Source organism: Pseudophryne corroboree, chromosome 6 (genome assembly GCF_028390025.1).
Source record: "Pseudophryne corroboree isolate aPseCor3 chromosome 6, aPseCor3.hap2, whole genome shotgun sequence".
NCBI lineage: Eukaryota > Metazoa > Chordata > Amphibia > Anura > Myobatrachidae > Pseudophryne > Pseudophryne corroboree.
This window is the reverse complement of record NC_086449.1, coordinates 58,327,951-58,344,531: the sequence shown is the minus strand read 5'-3', so window position 1 is coordinate 58,344,531 and position 16,581 is coordinate 58,327,951. Positions and strand designations below refer to the sequence as shown.

General features: G+C 44.7%; 1 protein-coding gene across 2 annotated transcripts in view; it reads right to left on the bottom strand.

Moving 5' to 3' along the window:
* LOC134936125 (complement C3-like) overlaps positions 1-16,581 on the bottom strand; it is a 674,806-nt gene that overhangs the window by 419,140 nt on the left and 239,085 nt on the right. For both annotated transcript variants that reach the window (XM_063931038.1, XM_063931039.1), the window contains exon 8: positions 5,906-6,008. In XM_063931038.1, coding sequence (XP_063787108.1) covers positions 5,906-6,008 — 103 coding nt within the window. The remainder of the gene's footprint in view (positions 1-5,905; positions 6,009-16,581) is intronic.

Genomic DNA, 16,581 nt, shown 5'->3' with positions numbered 1-16,581 from the left:
CGAGGGTGTAGCTACCATAGGTACAGAGAGTGCAGCTGCTATGGGGCCGAGAGCTGAGAGGGGCCACCTTCCCTGTCACAGTTACATGTGTTATATACAGCGGTGTAGCTACCATAGGTACAGGGAGTGCAGCTGATATGGGGCCCCAGAGCTGAGAGGGGCCACCTTCCCTGTCACAGTTACTTGTGGTATATACAGGGGCGTAGCTACCATAGATGCAGGGAGTACAGATGCTATGGGGCCCAGAGCTGAGAAGGGCCTGCTTTCCCTGTCACAGTTACATGTGTTATATACAGGGGCCATAGGTACAGAGAGTACAGCTGCTATGGGGCCTAGAGCTGAGAGGGGCCCACCTTCCCTGTTAAGGTTACATGTGCTTTATACAGTTTTTACGACTGGGTGGTACAGATGTAGCCGCACTCAGATTTGCCACCGAGCATCCTAGTTGCTGCAGAGCTGGCATGGCTAGTGTGCACATGTTCTATGATGCATGCATAGGAAATACATTGGACTGCGGCTAGTTGCAGCCCAATGTATTAAGTTGCACCCACGGCACAGCATGCCATTTGTTGCCCATGCAGCCATGCCTTGGGTGCGATGAGATTGGATACATCTGTACATAGAGGCACCTACACACTTTTACCTTTAGGCCTGCAATATATCTACAGTAGTTACGTCCCTGGTCCTGCTCATTGTAATGTAATATAAAATGAACTGAAGGGCATTAAAACGTTACATCATATGACCTGTATTGTGGCACAGCAGGAAGTTGAGGCACTATAGTGTAGCATAATATGAATTGGGGGCAAGGTATGTCATAAAGTGAATTGAGGGTCCTGTGTTGCATCATGTGTTCTGGCAGACCAACAATGTGAAATAACAGGAACTAGGGCACCACTATGGTTTATAAAATAGGCTAAGGCACTACTTTGGTTCAGAAAATTAACTACAGTAGGACACTATTATGGGTCATAACATTAACAACTGTTGCAGAGCGGCGTAGAAGCATTGGGACAGGGGCCTTTTTACAATGTTGCTATGGGGCCCACAAAGTCCTGGCTATGCCCCTGCTAACTGGTGTCATGTGACATGGTCACTCAGCCTGTATACTGTGCAATTGGATCTGTAATAACTCTATCCATTTTGTCCTTCCACTTAGGTGGAGACCGTATAGATTGTTGTTTATAGGGTATCAGTGCTTAAATTGGTCCTAGAGAGGTGGTGGAACTCACCCTCCTCCCCAAGAAGAAAAATAAGTAAAGCTATTGCGCGGCGCCGTAGGCGCATGCCACCAGAAAAGGGGACGTGAACTCAAAAAGGGGCGTGGTCACACAATAGCAACAATGCCCACAGTAGTAGCACCCCATAATACACAATGCCCACAGCAGTAGCGCCCCTTATACAATGCCCACAGTTGTAGTGCTCCTTATGCAATGTCCACTTTACTGGTAGTGGCCCTTATATAGAACCCATAGTAGTGGTGCCCCTTATGCAATGCCCGCAATAGTAGTGCCTCTTATGTCCCCAGGAGTGATGCCCCTTATGAAGTGCCCCCTTTACAATGCCCTCATTAGTAGTGCCCCCAGTAGTAAAGCACTTAATGGTAATGCCCCCAGTAGTAATGTTGCCTGTAGTAATGCCCCCAGTCATTTAGCCCCAGTAGTTATGCCCCCTGTGGTAATGCCCCCGCAGTTATGACACCAGTAGTTTAGCCCCTATGTAGTTTGCACGTTAGTAATGCCCCCAGTAGTTTGACCACTTGTAGTTCAGCCCCTGTAGTTATGACCCCTTTTAGTTTGCCCCCTTTTAGTTTAGCCCCCAGTAGTTTAACCCTTGTAGTTATGCCCCCCCTGTAGTTTGTCCCAAGTAGTAATACCCCTGTAGTTATACCCCCAGTAGTAATGCCCTCCTGTAGTTTGCCCCAAAGTAGTAATGTCCCCAGTAGTTTAACCCCTGTAGTTATGCCCCCAGTAGTTTAGCCACCCTGTAGTAATGCCCTCCTGTAGTTTGCCCCCTGTAGTAATGCCCCCAGTAGTAATGCCCCCAGTAGTAATGCCCCCAGTAGTAAGCCCCCGTTAGTAATGCCTTCAGTAGTTAGCCCCCATGTAGTTTAGCCCCCAGTAGTAATGCCCCACTGTAGTTTGCCCCCAGTAGTAATGCCCTCCTGTAGTTTGCCCCCAGTAGTAATGCCCTCCTGTAGTTTGCCCCCAGTAGTAATGCCCCCGTTTGTAATGCCCCCAGTCGTAAGCACCTGTTAGTAATGCCCCCATTAGTAATGCCCCCGTTTGTAATGCCCCCAGAGGTAATGCCCCTGTTTGTAATGCCCCCGTTTGTAATGCCCCCAAGAGTAATGCCCCATTACTAATGCCTTCAGTAGTTAGCCTCCATGTAGTTAAGCCCCCAGTAGTAATGCCCCACTGTAGTTTGCCCCCAAGTAGTAATGCCCTGTAGTTATACCCCCAGTAGTAATGCCCTCCTGTAGTTTGCCCCCAGCAGCAAGCCCCCATTAGTAATGCCCCCAGTAGTATGCCCACAATAGTAATGCCCCCCCAGTAGTAATGCCCCCAGTAGTTTGCCCACAATAGTAATGCCACCCCCAGTAGTAATGCCCCCAGTAGTTTGCCCACAATAGTAATGCCCCCCCCACCCCCAGTAGTAATGCGCCCAGTAGTTTGCCTACAGTAGTAATGCCCCCCTTCCTGTAGTAATGCCCCCCACCCAGTAGTTGGCCCCAGCAGTTAGACCCCGTTAGTAATGCCCCCCCATTAGTAAAGCCCCCAGTAGTAATGCCCCCCCCCCCCAATGGAAGCGCCGCCACACATAGGAAAAAAAAAAATCACCATACTCACTGATCCCTGCTCCCAGACCGCTGCAGTCCTTCCTTCCGGCACCCGCTCCTCAGCACTATGAGATGTCTCTCCCATAGCGCACAGTGACAGAGCCGGAAGCCGGAGTTCAGTACTGAGCTCTTTCCTCCAGCTACCGCCAGGCGCCCGCTGGTAACGCAATCCCAGCGGGCGCCCAGCATCTTACAGCAGCGGCGGCACACAGCGGGTTAGGTGAGCCGGAGGAGGCAGAACTGCGTTCCGTCTCCAAGTGGCTCACTTTAACCCCTGTAGGGTATAGTATTTAACCCCTGTAGGGTATAGTATTACAATGAAGGGACATGGGCTAGGATGAAAGATCACATGCAAGAGAGTTTTAGATCCAATAAAATCAAAGCATATGCACTAAAAATTGAGCTAAATTGAGACTTTTGGTACTTTGGAAGTTGCAATGTTTCTTTAAGTAGCGTGACTCCCATTCCTGGTAACAGGGTAGAATTGTGCTAAACAGGATGCTGGGGTTCCATTTAGTACCATGGGGATGTACCAAAGCTCCCAGTATGGGAGGGAGAGCGCGGAGGCTCCTGCAGAATAGATTGACCAAACTGTAGGTCCTCAGAGGCCAAAGTATTGAACTTGTAGAACTTAGCAAACGTATTCGACCCTGACCAAGTAGCTGCCCGGCAAAGCTGTAAAGCCGAGACACCCCGGGCTGCCGCCCAGGAAGAACCCACCTTACGAGTAGAGTGGGCCTTAACAGAATTTGGACCCGGCAGGCCTACTGTAGAATAAGCATACTGGATAGTAAGCATAAAGGACAAACAGAGCGTCCGATTTCCTGTGACGAGAAGTTCTCTTCACATAAATTTTCAAAGCCCTCACAACGTCCAAGGACTTTGAGGTAATTGAGGAGTCAGTAGCCACTGGCACCACAATAGGTTGGTTGATATGAAAAGCTAACATAACCGTCTGAAGAAATTGCTGATGCTTTCTGAGCTCAGCCCTATCGTCATGGAATACGGGCTCTTGTAGGACAAGGCCCCCAATTCTGACGCACGCCTAGCAGATGCCAATGCCAACAGTGTGACAGCCTTCCAAGTAAGAAACTTGATTTCAACCTCCTGTAAAGGTTCGAACCACAACACCACATTAAGATCCCGTAGGCGGCACAAATGGTGGTTGGATGTGCAGAACCTATTTCAAGAAAGTCTGAACCTCAGGGAAAGCAGCCAATTGTTTCTGGAAGAAAATGGACAAGGCCGAAATCTGGACTTTTATGGAGCACAAGCGTAGGCTCACATCCACACCTGTTTGCAGAAAGAGGAGAAACCATCCTAGTTGAAACTCCACCGTAGGAAACTGCTTGGATTCACACTAACACACATACCTTTTCCAAATCCGATGGTAATGTTTAAACGTTACTCCCTTCCTAGCCTGTATCAGGGTAGGAATGACCTTTTTCGGAATGCCCTTCCACGCTAAAATCAGGCGTTAAACCTCCATGCCATCAAACGTAGCCATGGTAAGTCTTGATAAGCGAACGGCCCCTGTTGCAGAAGGTCCTCGCAAAGAGGAAGAGGCCTGGGATCCAAAAGCAGTAAATCCCCCATAGTACCTTCATAGAGTCTCAGAGTATAAGGAGCCAGCCACACAGCGCCCCAGTAGGCAGTTATTATTATAAAAGCCCGTCGCTGACTGAGTAACCTTAATAGGGTAAACAGTTCTAATAATACACTCCTCCCCCCCGTCTATAACACCCTGGTACCGCAGAGGATAGCTGGAGTTATGTGGAGGGCAGCTCTCACTGTCAGCGTTCTGATGCTGTGATCTGCAGGGAGAAAATGGCGCTGGTGAGTGCTGGATTCGCTCTGAGAAGCCCCGCCTCCCTGTAATGGCGCGTCTTCCCGCACTTATTGTATTTTACTGGCCTGAGGTAATATGCAGCTAACAGTTGTATTAGTCCCTGGTAGCCTTCTGTGACCAGTTTAGGGTATAGGCGCTGGCCCAGGACGCCCCTCACAGCGCCATACACAGTGTACATCTGAGCCCTCCGGAGCGCAGCCTGTCAGAGCTGCGCTCCCACCCTTGTGCCGCCATTCCCGCCGGCGACCCGCTTTCCGGGCCGCCGGCGTCATACTCACCACTCTTCTTAATTCTGGGTCTGTTAGGGGGTAAAGGCCATGCTGCAAGAGTGAGCGGTCGCCCCTGTGGGCTTGCAATCATCACCCTCAGGAGCTCAGTGCCCTGTCAGCGGAGATAGGGCCCTTTAACCTCTAGGGTTGGATCCTACTCCCCCCCTATGTCCCACAAAGCAGGGAGGCTGTGGCCAGCATCCTGCCTGTACCTAACACTCCCAGGAGCTCCCTTAGCTGTGACCTGCTCCTCCGGGCACATTATCTAAACTGAGTCTGGTAGGAGGGGCATAGAGGGAGGAGCCAGCCCACACTGTTAAACTTTTAAAGTGTCCATGGCTACCAAGGGACCTGTCTATACCCCATGGTACTAAATGGAACCCCAGCATCCTCTAGGACGTAAGAGAAATTATGCAAAATTGCAGGTGTATGGCGGCTGGCTGCACGGCACGCCAGTCTGTGACTATTTGCAGTCGGCGACTGCTCCATTAGGAATTTAATTGAGCGTTCGCCAGTTGCGAATAGCTGCAGCTCGGCATGCCATGCAGAATGCAGTTATCGCAGCGTGATGAACGTGGCTACATCTCCTCTACTGCAACACAATTACAATGCTAGAGTTAATGTTAGCCTGGTGTCAGCTTACTCTGATCCATGTTATCCTGTAAACAACAAGATTGTAACACTGTATATAACAAGTAACCACTCTCCCCTGGAAGCATGGTCCGGATGGAATAATAGTTCTACTAATTCATATAAGGAAACCACTTACTGGACTGCAGCATATTAGACAGTAACATTTTACCCTCTGGGAAGCTATTACATACAGTAATACCTTTAACTATATAAGTCAAAGAAGAAAAAGCAAAGCCGAGAGGTATTGTAATAATAGGCATTATGACACATTATTGTAGTTTAGAAAGGCTGAATTATTAGAATAGATTTAAATACCGGAATTCTTCTTAGAGATTCTGTGATACTTTTCTTTTCATTGTCTCTCTTTACCCCAAACAGAGCAAATGCCTTTCCATTCACAGGCTTCCCAAATAGGTAACTGAGGAGAAAAGTTATATAGGAAAACTGACCATTAGAACACACAGACACCTCCTGTACATACAGTATACCACTGATCAATAGTACACACAGACACCTCCTGTACATATATCAATGATCACTAGTACACACAGACACCTCCTGTACATATATCACTGATCACTAGTACACAGACACACCTCCTGTACATATATCACTGATCACTAGTGCACACAGACACCTCCTGTACATATATCACTGATCACTAGTACACACAGACACATCCTGTACATATATAACTGATCACTAGTACACACAGACACCTCCTGTACATATATCACTGATCACTAGTACACACAGACACCTCCTGTACATATATCACTGATCACTAGTACACACAGACACCTCCTGTACATATATCACTGATCACTAGTACACACAGACACCTCCTGTACATATATCACTGATCACTAGAGCACACAGACACCTCCTGTACATATATCACTGATCACTATTACACACAGACACCTCCTGTACATATATCACTGATCACTACTACACACAGACACCTTCTGTACATATATCACTGATCACTAGTACACATAGACACCTCCTGTACATATATCACTGATCACTAGAACACACAGACACCTCCTGTACAAATATCACTGATCACTAGATCACACAGACACCTCCTGCACATATATCACTGATCACTAGTACACACAGACACCTCCTGCACATATATCACTGATCACTAGTACACAGACACCTCCTGTACATATATCACTGATCACTAGGACACACAGACACCTCCTGTACATATATCACTGATCTCTAGTACACACAGACACCTCCTGTACATATATCACTGATCACTAGTACACACAGACACTTCCTGTACATATATCACTGATCACTAGTACACAGACACACCTCCTGTACATATATCACTGATCACTAGTACACACAGACACCTCCTGTACATATATCACTGATCACTAGTACACACAGACACCTCCTGCACATATATCACTGATCACTAGTACACAGACACACCTCCTGTACATATATCACTGATCACTAGTGCACACAGACACCTCCTGTACATATATCACTGATCACTAGTACACACAGACACCTCCTGTACATATATCACTGATCACTAGTACACACAGACACCTCCTGCACATATATCACTGATCACTAGTACACAGACACACCTCCTGTACATATATCACTGATCACTAGTACACACAGACACCTCCTGTACATATATCACTGATCACTAGTACACACAGACACCTCATGCACATATATCACTGATCACTAGAACACAGATACCTCCTGTATATATATAACTGATCACTAGTATACACAGACACCTCCTGTGTACATATATCACTGATCACTAGAACACAGATACCTCCTGTATATATATCACTGAACACTAGTACACACAGACACCTCCTGTGGACATATATCACTGATCACTAGTACACACAGACACCTCCTGTACATATATCACTGATCACTAGTACACACAGACACCTCATGAACATATATCACTGATCACGAGAACACAGATACCTCCTGTATATATATAACTGATCACTAGTACACACAGACACCTCCTGTGTACATATATCACTGATCACTAGAACACAGATACCTCCTGTATATATATCACTGATCACTAGTACACACAGACACCTCCTGTGTACATATATCACTGATCACTAGTACACACAGACACCTCCTGTACATATATCACTGATCACTAGTACACACAGACACCTCCTGTACATATATCACTAATCACTAGAACACACAGAAACCTCCTGTACATATATCACTGATCACTAGTACACACAGACACCTCCTGTACATATATCATTGATCAGTAGTACACACAGACACCTCCTGTACATATATCACTGATCACTAGAACACAGATACCTCCTGTACATATATCACTGATCACTAGAACACAGATACCTCCTGTATATATATATATCACTGACACTGATCAATAGATCACAAAGACACCTCCTGTACATATATTACTGATTACTAGTACACACAGACACCTCCTGTACATATATTACTGATTACTAGTACACACAGACACATCCTGTATATATATAACTGATCACTAGTACACACAGACACCTCCTGTACATATATATCACTGATCACTAGTACACACAGACACCTCCTGTACATATATCACTGATCACTAGTACACACAGACACCTCCTGTACATATATCACTGATCACTAGTACACACAGACACCTCCTGTACATATATCACTGATCACTAGAGCACACAGACACCTCCTGTACATATATCACTGATCACTATTACACACAGACACCTCCTGTACATATATCACTGATCACTACTACACACAGACACCTCCTGTACATATATCACTGATCACTAGTACACATAGACACCTCCTGTACATATATCACTGATCACTAGAACACACAGACACCTCCTGTACAAATATCACTGATCACTAGATCACACAGACACCTCCTGCACATATATCACTGATCACTAGTACACACAGACACCTCCTGCACATATATCACTGATCACTAGTACACACAGACACCTACTGTACATATATCACTGATCACTAGTACACAGACACCTCCTGTACATATATCACTGATCACTAGGACACACAGACACCTCCTGTACATATATCACTGATCTCTAGTACACACAGACACCTCCTGTACATATATCACTGATCACTAGTACACACAGACACCTCCTGCACATATATCACTGATCACTAGTACACAGACACACCTCCTGTACATATATCACTGATCACTAGTACACACAGACACCTCCTGTACATATATCACTGATCACTAGTACACACAGACACCTCATGAACATATATCACTGATCACTAGAACACAGATACCTCCTGTATATATATAACTGATCACTAGTACACACAGACACCTCCTGTGTACATATATCACTGATCACTAGAACACAGATACCTCCTGTATATATATCACTGATCACTAGTACACACAGACACCTCCTGTGTACATATATCACTGATCACTAGTACACACAGACACCTCCTGTACATATATCACTGATCACTAGTACACACAGACACCTCCTGTACATATATCACTAATCACTAGAACACACAGAAACCTCCTGTACATATATCACTGATCACTAGTACACACAGACACCTCCTGTACATATATCATTGATCAGTAGTACACACAGACACCTCCTGTACATATATCACTGATCACTAGAACACAGATACCTCCTGTACATATATCACTGATCACTAGAACACAGATACCTCCTGTATATATATATCACTGACACTGATCAATAGATCACAAAGACACCTCCTGTACATATATTACTGATTACTAGTACACACAGACACCTCCTGTACATATATTACTGATTACTAGTACACACAGACACCTCCTGTACATATATCACGGATCACTAGTACACACAGACACCTCCTGCACATATATCACTGATCACTAGTACACACAGACACCTCCTGTACATATATCACTGATCACTAGTACACACAGACACCTCCTGTACATATATCACTGATCACTAGTACACACAGACACCTCCTGCACATATATCACTGATCACTAGTACACACAGACACCTCCTGTACATATATCACTGATCACTAGTACACAGACACCTCCTGTACATATATCACTGATCACTAGGACACACAGACACCTCCTGTACATATATCACTGATCTCTAGTACACACAGACACCTCCTGTACATATATCACTGATCACTAGTACACACAGACACCTCCTGCACATATATCACTGATCACTAGTACACAGACACACCTCCTGTACATATATCACTGATCACTAGTACACACAGACACCTCCTGTACATATATCACTGATCGCTAGTACACACAGACACCTCCTGTACATGTATCACTGATCACTAGAACACAGATACCTCCTGTATATATATAACTGATCACTAGTACACACAGACACCTCCTGTGTACATATATCACTGATCACTAGAACACAGATACCTCCTGTATATATATCACTGATCACTAGAACACACAGACACCTCCTGTGTACATATATCACTGATCACGAGTACACACAGACACCTCCTGTACATATATCACTGATCACTAGTACACACAGACACCTCATGCACATATATCACTGATCACTAGAACACAGATACCTCCTGTATATATATAACTGATCACTAGTACACACAGACACCTCCTGTGTACATATATCACTGATCACTAGAACACAGATACCTCATGTATATATATCACTGATCACTAGTACACACAGACACCTCCTGTACATATATCACTAATCACTAGAACACACAGAAACCTCCTGTACATATATCACTGATCACTAGTACACACAGACACCTCCTGTACATATATCATTGATCAGTAGTACACACAGACACCTCCTGTACATATATCACTGATCACTAGAACACAGATACCTCCTGTACATATATCACTGATCACTAGAACACAGATACCTCCTGTATATATTAGAGATGAGCGGGTTCGGTTTCTCTGAATCCGAACCCGCCAGAACTTCATGTTTTTTTTCACGGGTCCGAGCGACTCGGATCTTCCCGCCTTGCTCGGTTAACCCGAGCGCGCCCGAACGTCATCATGACGCTGTCGGATTCTCGCGAGGCTCGGATTCTATCGCGAGACTCGGATTCTATATAAGGAGCCGCGCGTCGCCGCCATTTTCACACGTGCATTGAGATTGATAGGGAGAGGACGTGGCTGGCGTCCTCTCCGTTTAGAATTAGAATAGATTAGAGAGACACTTGATTTACTAATTTTGGGGAGCATTAGGAGTACTCAGTAGTGTACAGTGCAGAGTTTTGCTGATAGTGACCAGTGACCACCACTTTTATTTATAATCCGTTCTCTGCCTGAAAAAAGCGATACACAGCACACAGTGACTCAGTCACATACCATATCTGTGTGCACTGCTCAGGCTCAGGCCAGTGTGCTGCATCATCTATTATCTATATATAATATTATATATATCTGTCTGACTGCTCAGCTCACACAGCTTATAATTGTGGGGGAGACTGGGGAGCACTACTGCAGTGCCAGTTATAGGTTATAGCAGGAGCCAGGAGTACATAATATAATCCGTTCTCTGCCTGAAAAAAGCGATACACAGCACACAGTAACTCAGTCACATACCATATCTGTGTGCACTGCTCAGGCTCAGGCCAGTGTGCTGCATCATCTATTATCTATAATATTATATATATCTGTCTGACTGCTCAGCTCACACAGCTTATAATTGTGGGGGAGACTGGGGAGCACTACTGCAGTGCCAGTTATAGGTTATAGCAGGAGCCAGGAGTACATAATATATTATATAGTGAGTGACCACCAGACACACAGTGCAGTTTATTTAATATATCCGTTCTCTGCCTGAAAAAAGCGATACACACAGTGACTCAGTCAGTCACATACCATATCTGTGTGCACTGCTCAGGCTCAGGCCAGTGTGCTGCATCATCTATATATATTATATATCTGTCTGACTGCTCAGCTCACACAGCTTATAATTGTGGGGGAGACTGGGGAGCACTACTGCAGTGCCAGTTATAGGTTATAGCAGGAGCCAGGAGTACATAATATTATATTAAAATTAAACAGTGCACACTTTTGCTGCAGGAGTGCCACTGCCAGTGTGACTAGTGACCAGTGACCTGACCACCAGTATATAATATTAGTAGTATACTATCTCTTTATCAACCAGTCTATATTAGCAGCAGACACAGTACAGTGCGGTAGTTCACGGCTGTGGCAACCTCTGTGTCGGCACTCGGCAGCCCGTCCATAATTGTATATACCACCTAACCGTGGTTTTTTTTTCTTTCTTTATACATACATACTAGTTACGAGTATACTATCTCTTTATCAACCAGTCTATATATTAGCAGCAGACACAGTACAGTGCGGTAGTTCACGGCTGTGGCTACCTCTGTGTCGGCACTCGGCAGCCCGTCCATAATTGTATATACCACCTAACCGTGGTTTTTTTTTCTTTCTTTATACATACATACTAGTTATGAGTATACTATCTCTTTATCAACCAGTCTATATATTAGCAGCAGACACAGTACAGTGCGGTAGTTCACGGCTGTGGCTACCTCTGTGTCGGCACTCGGCAGCCCGTCCATAATTGTATATACCACCTAACCGTGGTTTTTTTTTCTTTCTTTATACATACATACTAGTTACGAGTATACTATCTCTTTATCAACCAGTCTATATTAGCAGCAGACACAGTACAGTGCGGTAGTTCACGGCTGTGGCTACCTCTGTGTCGGCACTCGGCAGCCCGTCCATAATTGTATACTAGTATCCAATCCATCCATCTCCATTGTTTACCTGAGGTGCCTTTTAGTTGTGCCTATTAAAATATGGAGAACAAAAATGTTGAGGTTCCAAAATTAGGGAAAGATCAAGATCCACTTCCACCTCGTGCTGAAGCTGCTGCCACTAGTCATGGCCGAGACGATGAAATGCCCGGTGTTTGTGTCGGCCACTAGGGTCGCTAATCTTACTCACACAGCTACCTCATTGCGCCTCTTTTTTTCTTTGCGTCATGTGCTGTTTGGGGAGGGTTTTTTGGAAGGGACATCCTGCGTGACACTGCAGTGCCACTCCTAGATGGGCCCGGTGTTTGTGTCGGCCACTAGGGTCGCTAATCTTACTCACACAGTCAGCTACCTCATTGCGCCTCTTTTTTTCTTTGCGTCATGTGCTGTTTGGGGAGGGTTTTTTGGAAGGGACATCCTGCGTGACACTGCAGTGCCACTCCTAGATGGGCCCGGTGTTTGTGTCGGTCACTAGGGTCGCTAATCTTACTCACACAGCTACCTCATTGCGCCTCTTTTTTTCTTTGCGTCATGTGCTGTTTGGGGAGGGTTTTTTGGAAGGGACATCCTGCGTGACACTGCAGTGCCACTCCTAGATGGGCCCGGTGTTTGTGTCGGCCACTAGGGTCGCTTATCTTACTCACACAGCGACCTCGGTGCAAATTTTAGGACTAAAAATAATATTGTGAGGTGTGAGGTATTCAGAATAGACTGAAAATGAGTGTAAATTATGGTTTTTGAGGTTAATAATACTTTGGGATCAAAATGACCCCCAAATTCTATGATTTAAGCTGTTTTTTAGTGTTTTTGGAAAAAAACACCCGAATCCAAAACACACCCGAATCCGACAAAAAAAATTCGGTGAGGTTTTGCCAAAACGCGTTCGAACCCAAAACACGGCCGCGGAACCGAACCCAAAACCAAAACACAAAACCCGAAAAATTTCAGGCGCTCATCTCTAGTATATATATATCACTGACACTGATCAATAGATCGCAAAGACACCTCCTGTACATATATTACTGATTACTAGTACACACAGACACCTCCTGTACATATATCACTGATCACTAGTACACACAGACACCTCCTGTACATATATTACTGATTACTAGCACACACAGACACCTCCTGTACATATATCACTGATCATTAGAACACACAGACACCTCCTGTACATATATTACTGATTACTAGTACACACAGTTACATCCTGTACATATATTACTGATTACTAGTACACACAGACACCTCCTTTACATATATCAGTGATCACTAGATCACACAGACACCTCCTGTTCATATATCACTGATCACTAGGACACACAGACACCTCCTGTACATATATTACTGATTACTAGTACACACAGACACCTCCTGTACATATATCAGTGATCACTAGATCACATAGACATCTCCTGTACATATATTGCTGATCACTAGGACACACAGACACCTCCTGTACATATATTACTGATTACTAGTACACACAGACACCTCCTGTACATATATCACTGATCATTAGAACACACAGAGGGTTCACTACGATATGCCGGCGTTCGGGCTCCCGGCGACCAGCATACCGGCGCCGGGAGCCCGGCCGCCGGCTTACCAACAGTGTGGCGAGCGCAAATGAGCCCCTTGCGGGCTCACTGCGCTTGCCACGCTACGGGCACGGTGGCTCGCTACTCACGCCACACTGTTTTATTCTCCCTCCAGGGGGGTCGTGGACCACCACGAGGGAGAATAAGTGTCGGTATGCCGGCTGTCGGGATCCCAGCACTGGTCTACTGTGCGTCAGGATCCCATCAGTCGGTATACAGAAGACCGCCCCACACAGACACCTCCTGTACATATATCACTGATCACTAGAACACAGATACCTCCTGTACATATATTAATGATCACTAGTGCACACAGACACCTCCTGTACATATATCACTGATCACTAGAACACACAGACACCTCCTGTACATATATCACTGATCACTAGTACACACAGACACCTCCTGTACATATATCACTGATCACTAGAACATACAGACACATCCTGCACATATATCACTAATCATTAGAACACACAGACACCTCCTGTACATATATCACTGATCACTAGTACATACAGACACTTCATGTACATATATTACTTAGTACACACAGACACCTCCTGTACATATATCACTGATCACTAGTACACACATACACCTCCTGTACATATATAACTGATAACGAGTACACACAGACACTTCCTTACATATATTACTGATCAATAGTACACACAGACACCTCCTGTACATATACAGTATCACTGATCACTAGATCACACAGACACCACCTGTACATATATCACTGATCACTAGATCACACAGACACCTCCTGTACATATATCACTGATCACAAGTACACACAGACACCTCCTGTACATAGATCACTGATCACTAGTACACAGACACATCCTGTACATATATCACTGATCACTAGTACACACAGACACCTCCTGCACATATATCACTGATCACTAGTACACACAGACACCTCCTGCACATATATCACTGATCACTAGTACACACAGACACCTCCTGTACATATATCACTGATCACTAGTACACAGACACATCCTGTACATATATCACTGATCACTAGGACACACAGACACCTCCTGTACATATATCACTGATCACTAGAACACACAGACACCTCCTGTAAATATATCAATGATCATAAGTACACACAGACACCTCCTGTACATATATCACTGATCACTAGTACACACAGACACCTCCTGTACATATATCATTGATCACTAGTACACAGACACATCCTGTACATATATCACTGATCACTAGTACACACAGACACCTCCTGTACATATATCACTGATCACTAGAACATACAGACACCTCCTGCACATATATCACTAATCATTAGAACACACAGACACCTCCTGTACATATATCACTGATCACTAGTACACACAGACACTTCATGTACATATATTACTTAGTACACACAGACACCTCCTGTACATATATCACTGATCACTAGTACACACAGACACCTCCTGTACATATATAACTGATAACGAGTACACACAGACACTTCCTTACATATATTACTGATCAATAGTACACACAGACACCTCCTGTACATATACAGTATCACTGATCACTAGATCACACAGACACCACCTGTACATATATCACTGATCACTAGATCACACAGACACCTCCTGTACATATATCACTGATCACAAGTACACACAGACACCTCCTGTACATAGATCACTGATCACTAGTACACACAGACACATCCTGTACATATATCACTGATCACTAGTACACACAGACACCTCCTGCACATATATCACTGATCACTAGTACACACAGACACCTCCTGTACATATATCACTGATCACTAGTACACACAGACACCTCCTGTACATATATCACTGATCACTAATACACACAGACACCTCCTGCACATATATCACTGATCACTAGTACACACAGACACCTACTGTACATATATCACTGATCAAAAGTACACAGACACCTCCTGTACATATATCACTGATCACTAGGACACACAGACACCTCCTGTACATATATCACTGATCTCTAGTACACACAGACACCTCCTGTACATATATCACTGATCACTAGTACACACAGACACCTCCTGCACATATATCACTGATCACTAGTACACAGACACACCTCCTGTACATATATCACTGATCACTAGTACACACAGACACCTCCTGTACATATATCACTGATCACTAGTACACAGACACATCCTGTACATATATCACTGATTACTAGGACACACAGACACCTCCTGTACATATATCACTGATCACTAGAACACACAGACACCTCCTGTAAATATATCAATGCTCATAAGTACACACAGACACCTCCTGTACATATATCACTGATCACTAGTACACACAGACACCTCCTGTACATATATCACTGATCACTAGTACACAGACACATCCTGTACATATATCACTGATCACTAGTACACACAGACACCTCCTGTACATATATCACTGATCACTAGAACACACAGACACCTCCTGTACATATATCACTGATCACTAGTACACACAGACACTT